We start from the raw sequence: 17,666 nt of genomic DNA on the forward strand, positions 1-17,666 counted from the left end.
TTTTGGATATGAAAAATTTATTCTTCGTGTAAGTAATTTGTTTAAATAAATATGACTGAATAAACTACTTCAGAACTCATAGTTATATCCTCGCCACAGAGCAACAGTAGTATATCTTAGTGTTATTCCTGGGATTAATTGCCTTACTGTTTCTCTGAGGCGACTATATGTAATCTTTTATAGACATGAATTTAAAATAAAAATAATGTGTAATTAAATTTTTTGTGTTTCACATCTTCACTTTTTTTAAACAAAATTGAAATTTGTTTTGACAGGCTAATGGAGCGATCAGTCACAGATGGCTTATCAAACATGATATCGATTGAATTTAAGCAAGGCAAGGAAGGAGAAAGAATTGGTGAATACATTTTACTTTCTAGATTTACTTTTTTAAATACTTTTCCTTGTTATTCTAGTCTTAAGTACTTTGCTTTGTTTACATTCAAAGTGAGATATTTTTCATTACAGTGCATACAGCAGTATCCAGTTTCTCACTGGTTTTTTGCCTTGAATATATAATGATGCTAGGAGAATTTTTTTCTGGTTCTTCCAAACCTCAGCCAGCTACTCGTACCATTTCCGATCAGTCTGGTAAGTGAGTTCTTTAAAAAGTTAAACTAAATAAATGAAAGGTCAAGTTTACCAAAAATTTAGTGGGGATCTACTTAAATAATAATCAATCTAGGTCAGTGGTACTCAATAGGGGCTACAGGATGTGTAAGTAAGTGAATCAAGTGTTTTGAGGTTCTTTCAAATGATAAATGTTTGTTAAAATAAGTTTCATGGAATTATTGCAAGTTGATATAAATGTCGGAAATTAGAATGTACTTTCTAAAAATTAGTAAAAACAGATGCATGTTTAAAACCATCTTTAATTAATTCATAGTATGTGTGAAAATCTCCATCATGTGACAGAAGCTGATGTTCTTCAACTCTCAAAATGTATTTCAGTACAATATACATGCCAATTTAGCTGTTATTTTTTTTTGGTTTCTTCCCAAATATTGTACTAGTAAAATTGGTACCTTCACAAATTTAATTAGGTAAAATCAACACCTTCACAAAAATAATTTTGAAAAGTCAGCACAGTCACAAGAATGCATTTTAAAATTATGAGGCATATATCAGTTGCTAAATTTCTTTCAATAGTTCAAGATTCGATTTAAGTTAAAATGCAAAATATCCCAACATCCCAGATTATTTATTTTCAGCATAAAATTTTAGCGTACTGCATTTATCATGTTTCAAAACTTGCTGAGTTGACTTCAAACATTACTCAATTAACTGAAAAAGACTGCACTGTAGCAAGAACGGTTATGGTTATGTAAAAAGACACTAGTACTGAGTTTCTAACATATGTCTCCTACATTGAAGTTGTTTTCATAAATTTTTGACTACAAATATTTTTTTTTTTACCCTTCATGATATTCAAACACCAGAACTGATCAAGTATGAATATCATTTTTCAAGTAAAAAGTTTTTACATGACTAAGGGATAAAGTTCATGGCATAGTGTTATATTGAACCGAAAGAACATAGTTGAAAAAAAAAATTGTATCTGTTTTCTCAATCAATTGTTTTATTTAACATGCTTTTTTTTTCATTTTGTCATGAAATTGCAAAATAATAATAATAATAATAATAATAATAAATAAATAAATAAATAAAAAATAATAAATAAGATACAGACATTTTTTTAAATGTCTTGCTGGAATTGTACTGAAATTTTGTTTAACCAGATAAGTAGATTCTCTGGTCTAACAATTGCACCATCTCTCCTAATTTTTTATGTTTATGTATAAAGGGGGTTATTTTTTTTTTAATTTATTTATTTTTATTTTATTTATTTTTATTTTATTTATTTATTTATTTATTTTTTATTTTTTCATATTTGTTCCTTGTTCGATTGTCCTATTAACTTGTTATTCATTTGTGTCTGTTCCTTGATTGTTTTCATCCTTTGTTTGGTGTTCCTGTTGATTAATTTCTTATCTAACCTATTTGGTATAAATAACCAGTACCTTACTGATTGATGATTGTTCGCTTATGATTTTAGTTCTGTGTATTTATCCCTTTTTTGCACTGATGAAGGGTTTGACCGTGGCATGCAAATATTTATTTGCAGCATTTTCTTGAAAATGTTTGCTTTATTTCTGTTGATTATCATTTTACTCATATACTAGCCTAAAAGCTCTCCCATTATTACGCAGCATGAACAAGTCCTAGGTCTTTTGACTAATTCTGATATTTTTTACCTCATATTATCAATTATTAAATTGTCACCTTTAAAGGTGAAATATTCTTCAACTGATTCACATGTATTAATTCATAGCTCAGAGCCACTGAATGGTATTATCTGATATTCGATATTGGTTTAGTTTGATTCAACTTTGTGTTTTCAAAAATGCAAACTTCCTATCTAAAACAAAATATTAAGATTTTAAAATTTTATTTATATGTTTTTGTTATTAATTTTTCAAACAATTTCTGTTTTAGAAAATCATCAAAAACTACCTGTAATAGCTCCTCATTCTGTTTCTGAAGATAGCCTTAGTCAAAGTAACAATGCCATGGTTATTATTTTGAAACTGAAGAAACCAGACATAGTACTTATTGAAAATATTGAAGATGAATACTCAAATGCTATTTTTCTAAATGTATGTTTTAAAAAAATTATTATTAAAATAATAATTAATAGTAAAGTTCTTAGTTTTTTGCAGCTGCACATTTATAGACTTCTATCATACTGTATAAGAAAACAAAATTAACAAATTTGCTGCAATTCTGTTATCTCTTTTACTTTGAGAAAAAAGTGTCTTGACAAAAAAGTAAAAGTAATTAACTAAAATCTCTAGAAATAAATACAGTCAAACCTCCGTATATCAAACTTCCACATAGCAAAATTTTCTATATATCGAAATCCCAGCAAATTTCCATGTTCATTACATAGAAAAATTGTTTCTATACATCGAAAAACTCTCTATCGAAATTTTTTCCCAGTCATTCGTAGATTTTTTTTTTTTTCACTTTAGACTGTTTGTCTCATGAATAATGAAAGTTAGGAAAGAAAATTATGTTCACTTATGGTTGCTATGAAACTCATAAGGAATCTGGGGTTGAGGGGTGTGTAGATAGGTTGTTGTTCTGTTCTGGAGCTCTTAAATTTCCTCAAGTTTATTTCAAATCTTAGTTGTAACCAGTAACACTGTCAAGTAGAATTGCCGAAGAATGAAGATGTATGAAGACGCAAAAATTTAATTTCTGTTAATTTTTCAATTAATTACTTTCATTTAATGCGATGCTCGTATAAATTAGAAATTGGGTTTCATGCCCAAAAATTAGCTTTATTTTAATGTTTTAGAAGATTTTGTGATAAACTAAAATTGTTTCTATATATCGAAATTTCTACATATCGAATTTTTTCTCGGCAATTTGCTACTTTGATATATGGAGGTCCAACTGTAATAACTTGACAAATATCTAACGTTGCTCTAAATGCTTTCATTTTAATAGGTAGACCGATGTAGAGATATAGAATCTCAAAAAATATAGATTTTAAAAACAGCCAAAAGTAGTTGCCATTTCTAACTGTATAATATACATACATAAATACTCTGATTTCTACTGTAACAATATTTGTGTCATGACGGAGGTTCAAAAATTTTTATACAATGACGCCTAAGAGCTATCTCACAAGGCGAGAGTCCCCCGATTTCAGTTCTGGATAACTTATAGGAGCTTAAGACATAAACTGTTTCATGTAGATGTATGTTACAAATATTTGCTGCTTAAAATAATAAGCTTTTAGATAAAAATGGAACAAAGTTTAAAAGCACAAAAATGATAAAAAGTTTTTAAAAATGCAGACATGTTTCGGAGGCAATAGCCTCCTTCCTCAGTGCAAAATGAACAAATAGATGAATCAAGGTCAAGGGAGAGTTTAAATGCGTAACCAGAAAAACATTGACCAATCAACTATCAGCGAGTGCTGAGGCAAATATGACGTATTCTAACATGTAAGATTGAATAAGATTGGAGAAAAATGTGGAACAGCAAAAGACTCATTGCAAAGATTATTTAAGTTTTTATGAATGTAAAAGGATTCCAGAAAATCTAATTCACTTACTGTTGTAGGTCTGCAAATGATCTTGGCTTCCGAAAAGAGAAAATTGTGCCCTGTGTCCCAACAATGTTTAGCAATTGAAGATTTGTTCAATTCCTGTTTTTTAACGTGGTTTTCATGTTCTTTCAAACGAAATTCAAGTGAACGCCTTGTCTGTCCCACATAACCGATATTACATTGACAAGGAATGTGATATATGCCCCACTGATCAAGTGGTTGGATTGGGTCCTTCAGTTTGGAAAAAGAAAGTTTATATATGGGTCTGTAAATTACGTGAAAGATCATTTAAACTCTCCCTTGACCTTGATTCATCCATTTGTTCATTTCGCACTGAGGAAGGAGGCTATTGCCTCCAAAACCTGTCTGCGTTTTTAAAAACTTTTTATCCTTTTTGTGCTTTTAAACATTGTTCCATTTTTATCTAATTTACCTTGCACAAAGCTATTGCTTTTCAATAAGCTTTTAGTTCTAGTGAAAGCAAATTAATAGGGGTAGGGGAGGATTAATTGAAAATTTTAAATAACGTGATTTTTTATCATGAAAGCTTGAATGAATAAAAATAGTCTTTTTTTTAAATATTTCTTTTGGGAGATGTTTTACTTTGAATCTCTCCTTCTCCCCTTTAATCTGTATAAAGCTTTTTTGTATGTATTTGTCAAAAACTTACACATAAATTATTATTTTAGAAGGGGAGGATGTCAACAAGGAGGGTGCATTTACTGAAAGGCGAAGGCATGCAGTAAATGCTGGCAAAAAAAAAATTGTTTGAAGGAAGTGATGCCAGCTATTTTAACCACATATTAATTTTTCAATTTGTTCTAAATTATTTTTTTAGACTTAGATCCAAAAGGGATGCATTCTAAATAGGAAGAGAAGCTATTTTAATTTTTTGAATCACGTTCCGAAACTTGTTTTCTTATTTCATATTTTATGGCAAATTCTCAGGACGTTTAAACTTATGCAAGCTTGGTTTAAAAAAAAAAGTTTTTTTTTTTTTTTTGAAAATAAAAGATTCCTGTAAAGTTAGACATTTGTGGAGAACACATGATTCATTGTTGCAAGTTAACATTTTTTGGTTATTGTAAATCTGTTGTAATTTTGGCAATAAATGATGGTTAAAGAATTCAGCATTATATATAATTTTCAGATAAATTTACAGAGAGGTGCAATTAAGATACTCTTAATTTTCCCTCTCATTTTTAAATCATTGAACTAATTTGTTGATTTCTTTTGTGTTGATCTTGACTGAACTACATGTAATAATTTTAGAATGAAATTGATCTGAGGATGACAATTGCTGGGCCGTCCCAATCAATATCAGGATCAATAACTAACTTAACTTTTTACACCGCCTGTTTTCACTCTTCAAAAAGACACGAGACCTCTGCAAAGGTACTTTTTTTCTTCTGTTTTTAAAGATTACTGACATCAAATTTCTATTGTACCATATTATCTTCTTGATATACTAATAAAAATCACTTACTTTTTAGAAATCATTACTTTAGTTTTAGCCCTTTGTTATGTGCCATTGCATTCTTTGATGTTTTCAAGATTTCATTTTTTTCAGGTACTACTGTTGACTGACCTCCTCCTAGGCTTCATTCCTTTCAAACACACTTGTTTCTAGATGCAAATCTAACTATTTACTACTTTAGATCGATACTACTTAACTGATTTTTAGATCTACTTTACTTATGCACATAAATGAGTGGCCAAACCAGTGTTCAAAAAATTCCCCCCTTCTCCCCTATGTAACATTGATATAATGTAGCTTACGACCAAACGGTACGACCTTGAGGGTCAGGGATCTGGACGAACTTTGGATTTGGGTTAATTCCCACTAGATATGAGCCCTGGTAAGCAGTTTGACTGCATAGGCCCTAGTTTGGCCGAAATGGGGGTCCAAAGTTTCTAGTTTAACTCCAGAATACAATGGTTTCTCCTTTGAAGTTAACCTTTTTTTACTCTTTTCTTGATACTGCATGGCAGTATCACCGAACTGAATGCATTCACAGTATGGAATAAACTGCACCGCTCTTACGTTGTACTAACAGGAGACATGACAGGCATTAGGAAAGCAAATATTATGCCAAAATTTCAAATTCCAAAAAAAAACACTATTGCAGTTCCAGGGCCAAACCAGTAAAGTTAGACCCTCTTTACAGCCAAACTCAATCCTACGTACTCCAACTATTTTACCTGGGCTCATATCTAGTACAAATTGAACTAAATCCAGAAATTTATCCAAATTCATGACCCTCAAGTTTTGCCGTCTGAACTACACTGATTTGCAGGACTCCAGAATTGCAATGGCGTCTTTATTGGAATTTGAAACTTTCGGACAATATCTACCCTTTGAAGACATTAGACGTCTCTTGTCAGTACAACAGGGGGGGGGGGGGGGATATTGTGAATGCATTTAATTCAAGAAAAGAGTAAAGCAAGTTCAATTTCAAAGGAAAAACCGTTGATTTTTTGAACTCAAACAGCAATTTTGGACTCCCCGTTGCAGCCGAACTAGTGCCTATGCAGTCAAACCGCTTTACCTAGGTTCATAACTAGTGCGAACTGTCCTAAATCTATAATTTCACCCAGAACTGTGACTCTCAAGGTCATGCTGTTTGGTTGTTAGATCTGTTTCATGCAATCTGTTTTTCACCATTTTCTCGCATATGTATGAAATTCATTTGCAATGATGAGCGATCCATTTTTAGCCTTTACATACACTGCTACCATTTCAGCTGTTGCATTTCAAAAGTATGCGAGTGTTTTTTGATCTTAATCTATCGCATACGCTTTTATTGTTTTTTAGCTATTTTTTTTATTTATTATCTCGAGTTTTCTTATCTGCTGTTACTATGCCACCCTATTCTGCTGTTGATCAGGGGTTTTACTGTATAAAAAATATCAATTTTAAATACACGTCTAAATATTGTATAGTGTTTTTTTAACATTCACAAAGTAACTCCTCATGCTGTATGCAGTATAACTTGAAGCTTACAGATTATGTGGTAAATGCACACCTATAGGTTTTAACAGCATTTAAGAAGATGCCAGAGAGATAAATGTACAGTTTACAAGTTTAAGTTAAAAACAATATTGCAAAAAAAGATTTTTTACATTGTTCAAAGGTATTTCCAATAAAGACAAACCAGGAAGTATCAGCACACATATGAGCGGTGACAACCAAAGGGATGTAAGTGAACCTTTTCAAGTTTTGAGTAAAACAAGTTTAAAGATTAAGGTTGTAGGTAGACTTTCATCGAATTTTGTTTTCTAAATTATGCTGTGTAGCAGAACCTACCAGGGCTACTAGTGCTATCTCTTGCCCCAAGACAGATGAGAGGTTCACCTAACATTTGTACTGGTTGTCTCCAAACTTTTAATTTTGCCACTTACATCCCTATGTTTCTCAACGCTGCATATGTGAAAACAACATAGCGAAAAAACATGTTCAAGAAAGTAACCAACAAGTTAAATCGACAGCTTACAATCTAAAACGACAAATAAAAGCAAGAAATATTTCAAGGTTTTTAAAGCTCTCAAGATATAAAGACAAACTAGGTGACCAGATTGTCTACTGATGAATATTCATTTTAATTTGAGTTTTAAGTTTATTAATGAAGTTTAGAAATAATTTCAAAACTATTCAAGGTTGTTTTTTTTTTCCTCTCTTGAATATTGGTCTTTCAAAAGTTGAACACACTTATGTTAAATAACCTTTGTACTTGAAAATAAATGAATAAATTACCAACATTTCAATGTACAAAAAATTGCAAATTACTGCAGTCACATGCTTTGGTGTTACAAGGAACCCCTTTTTTCAATGCAAAGAAGTGTGAGCTTTTGGATGAAAAGCTTGCTTTCCTTGGAAAACTTTTCATCCAAAATCTCACTCTTCTTTGCATTGAAAAGGGTTTCCTTGTAACCCCGAAACACCTGTCTTTAGTAGTTTACAATTTTTGTGAATTCATTCATTTACACTTATATTGGTCATGAATTTAATTTTTAGTTTTGTGTTTTATAGATTCTTAGTCCATGTGATATTGATATTCAGTGTAACTTTCGTGAACATTCTCAGCATATGGATATAATGTTCAGAGATCTTATACTTCATATTTCGCCTGGAACTGTACACCTGATTACCAATATATTATCATCTATAGTTACAGAACCGGTAAGAATATATTCTGCTTGTTATTTTATTTCATTCTCTTACAAAAAATATTTACCTTGCTCATTTTTTCACCTTTTCTTGTTTTTCACTCATTTCAACAATGCAACACCTATTTTGCTATACTATTTTGTTTCATCTTCTTTCAAATGATATGTTGCCATTTATGTATTTTTATCTCATGCAGCACCAGGGGGCAGACTTGAGTACAATTAACTTAATGTGAACGAAAGCTGCTCAAATATCTTTTCAAATGGAACTAATGAAAATATGATGAACAGGAAGTATGTAGTCTGTTCAATAAATACGCGAGCTGAGGCCATAAAAAATTTGTTTTGCAAAATTTAGTCCACAGCAGTTTTGTCTCTTTCAAAGTGCTCTCCAGTTGTTGCTATGCACTTATCCCATCTTCTTTTCCACTCTTAAAAGCACCTTTGGAAGTCCTTAACAGTTAGGCTCTGGAGTTGTCTTGTTGTTTTCTGTTTTATTAAATCCAAATCTTCCCAGTGAAGTCCCCTTATCACATGTTTGCATTTTGGGAATAGAAAAAAGTCACAGGGTGCAAAATCTGGCAAATAAGGAGGATGATCAAGAATGATGATTGAATTTTTTGCCAGAAACTGGCGAACAATCAATGCTGAATGTGCTGGTGTATTGCCATGGTGAAGAATCCATTCATTGCCTTGAGTCAACTTTGGTCCCACAGGATGCACACAATCTCTCAAACGCTTGAGAACTGTGAATTCATCAATTTCTGTTTTTGTTGAACAGAAAAATCAAGGACACAACAGAAATTGACATAACTTGCAACATATGCGCAGTTTGGTGATCTGCCAAGCACTGACAGTTCATTTGGTGTCATGCAACTATCAGCGACAGTTACTATAGTTTGTGTCATGGCCGCTACATTGCATGATTTCGCGCATTTATTGGGCAGTTCCTGTTTCTGAAGGGATTAATATAAATTTGTTCAGTTAGAAGATGTCTATGTGATGATGTAATTTATGCAAGTTAGCCTTATAGACAGTTATATTTTATTTTGCTATTAGCCAATGCAGTATTAATACAAATTTTAAAAAAAATGTTGCTACAACATTTTTTAACTCTTTTAGTGATGTTGCAATGCGTTTATAAATGTATAAGTAAGCAAAAAACATTAGTCATCTTCAGGCCTCTAACTCCAACTATATACCCTGGTGTAGAGCTATATCCACTCTACACTCAATCCTGTTTTTGTGCTGTCTTTTTTTTTTTTTTTTTTGCGGCATATGAAAATTTTAATCAGATTGGTACCAATTCTTTATAAAACAAATGAGGGTTTTTTTTATGTGGTCCCTATCCACCGCACAAAAAACGTTTGAATATTTTACTGTCTCACAGCTTCTGAATCCTAGTAGAGCTACTGAATGACAGTTTTAAATAATCTCTTGCATCTCCTTCGATTCATATTATAATGTATCATTTCTCAAGTACTTTGATTTCATTGAACTTAGATGTACTTTTGAAAGCGAAGAAAAGAAAAAGCCTGAAAAAACATGGAGCTGAATACATTGGCTTACCCGGCATACTATCTTCGCTACAAACAAAAATATTGAATCTTTACTGTTTTAAACAGGATTTTGTTTCATTACCTACATCAAGCAATCATAGATCCTATGGCAAAAATTAATTAGTTCAAAAAAAGGAAAAAAAAAGGAGTTAACATATGGCAATAATAACTATCTGCCCAAGACCACATTGTAGCAATAGACTGGGCAAAGAAACTTAAGCTACAAAATTATCACTCGTAAATGGTTGAAAGTAAATTGTTTGATATTTTCTCAAAACTAAAAATCTCCTTCCTTTTTTGTCCTTCCTTTTTTTGATTAGAAAAACCCGTTATAGTTTGCTCTTAACCCCCCCCCCCCCCCCCCGACTTTATGGAAGATTACTACAGCCTTAAAGTAGCTTTGGTTGCATGACTATTTATTTGTTTGACATATTGCTAATTTTTTTTTAAACAGGTTTTTTAATATTTTGTTTTATTGTGTTACATTTATTTTAATAATTTTTCTATTTTCAAATGAAATTTATCAACATTATTTTCTTCCCCAGGCAAAAGAAAATGTTGAAGCTGTTGAAGATGACAAAGATTTCACTGATATTTGGCTGCCAAAGTCATTGAATAAAAGCAAATTTTGGTTTTTAGACACAGTATGTGCTGAAGATGCTCTTGAAGAGTTGAATGAAGATTCTGCATCTGACATCATTGTGCCTGTTGTTCATCAACAAGTATAAATGCATTATTATTTTTTTTTTCTTCCAATATAGTTGTTTTGAAGTGTAGATTAAAGATGCTGTTTCCTATGTTATACAGTAGACCCTCGTTTTACACGGTTATATTTCATGTGGTTTCAATTATATGCAGTTTAAGATTTGACACCTTTATTTTATTTTATGCGGATGAATTTTGGTTTTACTCGGATGCAACAATGCAAACATATAAAATTTTCCTCTCTTTCAAAATCCAAATCCTAAAGATTGCAGATTATGCATAATCGACTGCATTTTGGCGTGCTAATATTCAAGCTTGAGCCACTGGAGACATTTTATGCGATTGGTTCCAGAGCTCTTTCCAGAAGTAAAGTTATTAAACTAACACAGTTCAGAACTCACTGGAAGAAGAGCTTTTAGGAGTGACAAAGGAGGACAAAAGCAACGAGTATATCAACATCAATGACGCACAACCAATAACGTTCACATTAAACATTTTGAGCCATTCCTAGACAATAGAAATAGTTTTTCTGATTTGTTAGTGAAGGAAGATTCTATCATGGAAATGACGCAAGTGATCATGGATGCATTAATGCCCTGCATAAAATTACAGAGAAAAATTCATAATGACTGCCGAAAGATTATCATAGCCAGCTCCCCTTTATAAACAGAACATGAAATTAATTTATGTTTTCTTTATGCATGTTATGCATAAAACAGGGGTGATTGTGTTCCGGTATTTTACCGAATTTCCGGTATTTTCGGACATATTTTCGGTATTTTTATGTCCGAAAATACCGGAATTATGTTTTTTTTTTGCTATGCTTTTATCTCCCTACCTCCACATTTTTTTTAAATTATATAATACTCATCAAATATACCTGCAAGTGCCTTAAGATGGACACCTGTCCCTTAAGATGAACAAATGTCATGATAATTTGTATAACACCAACTCGTAACTTTGTAATCTATTAAAAATTTAATCAAATGTACACACAATATTTTGACTCAGAACTATTTAATACTATGGCAAAGGTGCACTTAAGTAATAGGGACCAAAGATCCCCCCCCCCCCCCCCGTTCTCGCTTTTAAACTTTCAGGTACTTTTTGATGAACTCACAATCACCCCTGATAAAAGTCGATATAAGTACACATTAAACTTATTATACAATTATTCATCACTAGAATGAAGTATTTTGTTATCTAAAGAACCAAACCCCTATTTTAACACTAGTATTAGGTCTCAGTTTAAGTGGTTTCGATTTACGCGGCATTTCTGTGGAACGTAACCCCCGCGTAAAACGAGGGTCTACTGTATTTTCATTCTTTATAGATACAAGTTACTTAGCATATGTTTTATGTTTTTAATCCACTCACTACAGAAAAAGTGTCTTCAAATTATGTGGCACATATAATTTAGTTCTAAACAGATAGGGATTGTTATTATTCTAATCAATTTTAAAATATCCATCAGGCAATTTTGCTGTTGAACTTTTTTGACTTTTTGTGTGTGTAAGCAATGACACTGTTTTTGAGTTTATTATTTGTAACAGTTTTTGCTGCAGTGCTTCAGAATTGAAATAAATATTATCTGTACTGTATGTCATACAAAAAAAAAAAAAAAGAACTTGTAGTTGAAGCTTGAAATTTTTTCTTGAAATTGGAATCTTTTGCAATGAAATTTTGAGATGTTTGAGTAATTTTTCAATTTTTCTCTCCTGATTTGCTGAAGGGTCATCTACAGTGTTTTGCTGTAAAATCTCGTGTACTAATGCTGAATCTCAAAATATTTTTTTTTCACTAAAAACACAGATAACAAAATTTCCTATTATTTTTAACATTCATTTGTATTTTTAAACTGAGAAAAGGCAAATATTCAAGATTTAGCATTGAATACGGGATATTCCACAGCCAAGTACTGTGTAATGACTCTGAAATAAATAATAAATAATAATTCTTATTGAGAAATAGAGTTATACTGAAGTATGAAAATTTTCCACTTTTATGTCTTTTCCTCTCAATTTTCCCTCCTCCATTTAGCTACCCTTCTGATTTCCCTCATTAATTCTTCGTTTTTTCATTTCTTTATTTCTTTCTTTCTTTATTTTTTTCCTTTTTGTTAGTTTGTACAAAATTGCTTGCTAATCATCTCCTACTGAAAAAGGGTCTGGAATATTCTGTCTCTGTGTCAACAACTGAGAGAAAATCATTGAGAAAGAGACTTGTGAGACTCAGAAATGGCTTTGAAATTGATCGCTTTTTGAATCAATTTCTTGCATTTATCACTTTTAATCTCCATTATTTAATTTATCGTTTTCTGCGATTTTTGGCCTTTAGGGAAATTCCACGAAAAATGGTCATTTTGTCCTGCATGTGATGCCTCATATATTTCTTAAAAAATAATTTCTTTTTTATGAAATATAGGAACCGTCACATGCGGGACAAAATGACCATTTTCAATGGAATGGGCATATTTACATATTTTTCAATGGTTTAAATAATTATTTCTAAACTAATGAGACATGTTTCTTTTACATTGGAACCATAGCTTTCAAAATATACAATTTGTTTTGTCATTGCTGTATTAATAGAGCAAAAATATTAGGCTATTCATAAGCAAGTTACCAGAGGTTGACTTTGGATGTCCCGCACGTGACGCATGTAAATAAATTTTATTTTGAATAACAAAATTGTTTAATAAAAATATAATTGTGTCAAGAGTATCTTTGTATCAAATGTAAAGATTAAAAAAATTGCTTACCCCTGTTTCATTAAAATATTAAGAGATATGAAGAAATGTTAATGAAATTTAAGCGTATTTTCGTCCCCCACGTGACGGTGGAATGGCCCTTCAGAATTTGCTTTTTGAACTGTTCTCTCTTTCAATTCTACATAAAGCATCTATGTGTTTGAATTTGCCATCTTTGTACACTCTTAACCAGATAAGAAATTTTACCTTCATAGCAATTATCCTCAAAGAATAGACTAATATTTTTAAATATTGTTTTCATTTTTTCTAAATTTTTTAATTGCTCCTATTTGTCGAAGCAAAATATCATTCAAATTTACCTGCCCCACATCTGTCTTATCTGCTGTACACATTTATCTGTTTTTAATGATAAAGGCACTTATGAGATTTTAATACCTTTTGACTAAAAATAAAATTTTTATCTGGTTGTGGTGTTAAACATTCGTAGAAATTTAGAATGTATGTAGACTTGTAGTTGATTAAAAAAAATCACACAACCAATTGCTTGCTCCTTCCCCTCTAAATGACCAGCCTGCTACAAAGCTTAAAATAAACTGTAAGAGTTTGAAATGATTATGAGTATTGGCTTGTAGCAAAGTTGTGACTTTCTGTAAATCTATGTGAGAATTTAAGAAAATATATTATTATTGATTAACTGAAAATTAAAACTGTCCTATGTACAAATCTTAGAACTGATAATCCATAAAAGACCTGTTTTTGACTTTTTCAATTGCATAAATGTATCACTAATTAGTAATGAAATCATTTTTAGTTCAAGTTGCGTCTCAGTGACTTGATCAGCTTCACTATGCGGAAAACGCTTTTTAGTGATTTGTAAGCAATTAAATGCAAGTAGCAAATTTTCTAAAATGGTTTTGTTAAAAATGTTGTAATTTATGAATTTTTCATTTTTATTATTGGTGTCATTTCAATTGGTGACCAAAAATATTTCTTTAGATGCTCTTTACTATGAGGAAAGTTGTCATTACCATTGAAGCTGGTGTCGGAACTCGTACCGTCCCAATGCTGTTAATGGAATCATCATTTCAAGCAGATATACGAGATTGGGCTAGCAATGTAAGTATTTTCTGACATGAATATTTTTGCTATTAGTATTAAGCTCCTATATGTGTTTAACACTTCTGGATTTTTTTCCCATTAACTAACTCAATAAGTTAAAATTAGAAAAAAAAAAAGCTAAAAATTCAAGGAAATGTTTAAAGACCTTGAGAAACAATGAGCTCAGAAAAATGAATAGTGTTTTCCTTTAGTACAAAATAAAGTGGAATCTAGTTTTTAGAAAATAAGATGAACTCCATATCCAATACTTAAATAATTTGTTTTCTACATCTCATATATACTTTAAAAAACTTAACACATAGCAGTTAAACTTTTTATCATTGATTGCATGACATTCAATGTTCAAGTGGCATATCATCGCCTCGAAACAACTGTAGGAAATTTTAGTGTTATTCTTGGGATTAAATATCTTACTGTTGCTGAATCGACAATATAGTGTTGCCTCAGAGCAACACTAAGACATCTAATCCCAGGAATTATGCTGAGATATCCTATTGTTGCTCTGAGGTGACAATATGTTAACACACACATTTTTACCATATCATACGATTAAACAAAACATTTTAGTTTCATGCAAAATGTATCTTTATGCTATACTAACTAATACAATAAGTGAAATTGCAAAACCAGGATTCTCCTAATACAGCAGTTGTTTTAATTTTGTGGGGAAAATGAATCAGAATGAGGTTTACCGAAGCATTTCTCATTCAATAGTCTTTGTTGTAGTTGTGTTCTAGGATCACCAGGGCCGGATTTGGAAGTGTGGAGGCCCTGGGGCAACGAAGGAGTGGAGGCCCCTAATCAAGGTTCAAAAAGATCATCATATTTTTGAAAATATCCGATACTTTGATGTATATCCGAATATTTTGATATATGTATATATATCCGATATTTTCAACTCGTGAAAGTTAGGATATTTTTAAAATTTTTTATTGTGGGAGCCCCTTTGTTGTGGAGGCCTTGGGGCAGTAATCCTGCCTGCCCTCCCATAAATCCAGCCCTTAGGACCACTCTGTAACAGAAATTGCATCTGGTGTTTTGTATGTACTACCTTGTTATTTCAAAAATCACCAAATTTATATCTACCATTTATGTTTTAAACATGATGGATTGCCCACAAAGTTTTGAAGGGGGCTGTGGTTATGAAATTGCAACAGTTTGACATCAAGGAAAAGGGGGGAGAGGACAAAATGACCTCTCTCATTTTGGTTGTAAGAAGATTATTCATAACAATATGTTTATGTACTACAACATGACATGGGTAAGGGAAAGGAAAAAAAGTAAAGTATGACTCTTCGACAAAGGAGAAGGGATCAAATATGTTGAAAAAAAGTGAGGCAACCCCTAATTTCTTGCATGTACTTTTCTTTAGAATGTTGTCGATAGAGTATCTAAATATAAGCAGAAGTTGATTCTTGCAGTCTGAAATGCAGTGAATGCAGCTGCACTTGCATTTTAAGAGCTTTTTGATGCCTTTAGAAAACTGTTTGTTTAAAATTATTGGTTAGTACAAAATTAATGTTTGATTGTTTGCGTATCCTCTAGCTGTATGTTGGAAGTTCTTTCAGCCTAGAGATGTCTTATTACAATGAAAAAATTGCTGTTTGGGAACCTCTGATCGAGCCCATTGAAACTTCTAAAGGTCATCGTTCTTGGGAATTGATGATGGAAGTAAGTTGCATTTTTTTGTATTCTTAATTACACATTTATTTTTATGTAGAAATATTTCCCATGTTTGTTGCATAAAATTTACGTCAAATGTGTTTTATAGCTATCAAAAGAAGTGGATGCATTAGAATTAAGTCCTGATGATGATGAGCCAGATGAAGTAGTTTTTGAGCCACCTCAAATGAGTATTCAAATTGTTGCTCAAGATGTTTTGGAATTAACAGTCAGCAAAAGAGCTATGGATGTGCTCTCTCATCTTGGTGCAGTATGTGTATTTTTTTGTATTAAGTGAGCAGTTTTATGATGTAGCATGTTTGAATTTTGAATTTTTTTTTTCTACATAGTTTATTTTATGCATGAGTGCAATATTAGTTTTTTAATCAGCATGTTCCCCTTTTAAATCTGTAATATTTGTCTATAAACCATTGAAAATTTTATTTTCCCGTTTGCAAATGTATAAACTAGTTTTAATACAAATATTTAAAACTTGTACTATCTTTACAAGTTTTAAATATTTGTATAGTTTTAAATATTTGTAAGTTACTTCTATAAAAATTTTGTGATATTGTTTTAAATTAAAATTGGACATCTGGCATTTACTCTTAGCATATTATTTATTAAATCAGTTAAATTCCTTTTATGTGTACTGATTCAAAATGCACAATTGTATCACCCTCTTTCCCTGCTGTTGCTGGAAGTTTGGTTGATATTTCCATCCTATAATACAGAAATCTTTTTTTGTAATCATCTTAATTTATTAAGAGAAGTTTTTAAAAAAAAACAGCATTTTTATTGCTTGATTCCAATTTTGTTCAATCGCACCACAGCTAGTAGTTTCTCTGTTTATAAAAATATTAAACTCCATAAGAATGCCAACTTTTATTGAAATATTTTGTTAACTGATTTTATATTAAAGCTTTTATAAAATATTTTAACTTATTATCCTTTAGTCGATAATTTTATGTGAGCAAAGTGCAATATATATATATTTTTTTTTAATTTCATTAAAAATATGGTTTTTGTTATTGCAATAAATAGACTTAAAAAATGTCATTCCATTACAACGCAAATTCTAATTATTTTAAACAATGCATGAAGGATTATTTAAAGTAAGAATTTCTTATTGTTACTTCTGTTCCTAAAAATACTCAAAAGGCACTGAATTTGGCAACTTTTCCTGAAATGTCGCTTGACTTTTACACCTTACTAGCAAACCATACGATAGTGTGATTATGAAAAAACATCAAAAAGGCAGAAATCGGAAAAGCAGGAAAAAAAGACATGCTTTGGACGCATAAATTAGTTCCCTTGTGTTCCTGTTATTGAAACATAAGATCTTAAAATCTGCCTAAATTTTAAGAAAAGTCTGCAAACTAAGCGAGTTTCCATGAGGAATAAGAGAGGTCGTTCCATCGCTTTGGGGATGCAGATGGTGAAGTTGCAGGGAACTTTTAATATTTCTCCAAGTCTTCAAGTTTGGGGACATTTCCTAAAGTTTCGGCAGACTTTAAAACTTTAAATCTTGATAATGGGGGTAGGTGAGCAAATAATTTATATGTCAAAAAAAAAAGTATCACTGTGCTCTTTTGATTGCTTCCTATTAATTTTATTTTTCATT

General features: G+C 31.3%; 1 protein-coding gene across 1 annotated transcript in view; it reads left to right on the forward strand.

Annotated features, from left to right (window-relative positions):
* The window catches only part of LOC129221025 (intermembrane lipid transfer protein Vps13-like), a 185,690-nt gene that overhangs the window by 84,375 nt on the left and 83,649 nt on the right, over positions 1-17,666 (forward strand). The window contains exons 35-43 of the mRNA XM_054855460.1: positions 276-358; positions 469-591; positions 2,497-2,657; positions 5,393-5,515; positions 8,151-8,300; positions 10,392-10,547; positions 14,258-14,377; positions 15,926-16,051; positions 16,152-16,313. Of these exons, the coding sequence (XP_054711435.1) occupies positions 276-358; positions 469-591; positions 2,497-2,657; positions 5,393-5,515; positions 8,151-8,300; positions 10,392-10,547; positions 14,258-14,377; positions 15,926-16,051; positions 16,152-16,313 (1,204 nt within the window). The remainder of the gene's footprint in view (positions 1-275; positions 359-468; positions 592-2,496; positions 2,658-5,392; positions 5,516-8,150; positions 8,301-10,391; positions 10,548-14,257; positions 14,378-15,925; positions 16,052-16,151; positions 16,314-17,666) is intronic.

The sequence above is a fragment of the Uloborus diversus genome, chromosome 4 (genome assembly GCF_026930045.1).
Source record: "Uloborus diversus isolate 005 chromosome 4, Udiv.v.3.1, whole genome shotgun sequence".
NCBI lineage: Eukaryota > Metazoa > Arthropoda > Arachnida > Araneae > Uloboridae > Uloborus > Uloborus diversus.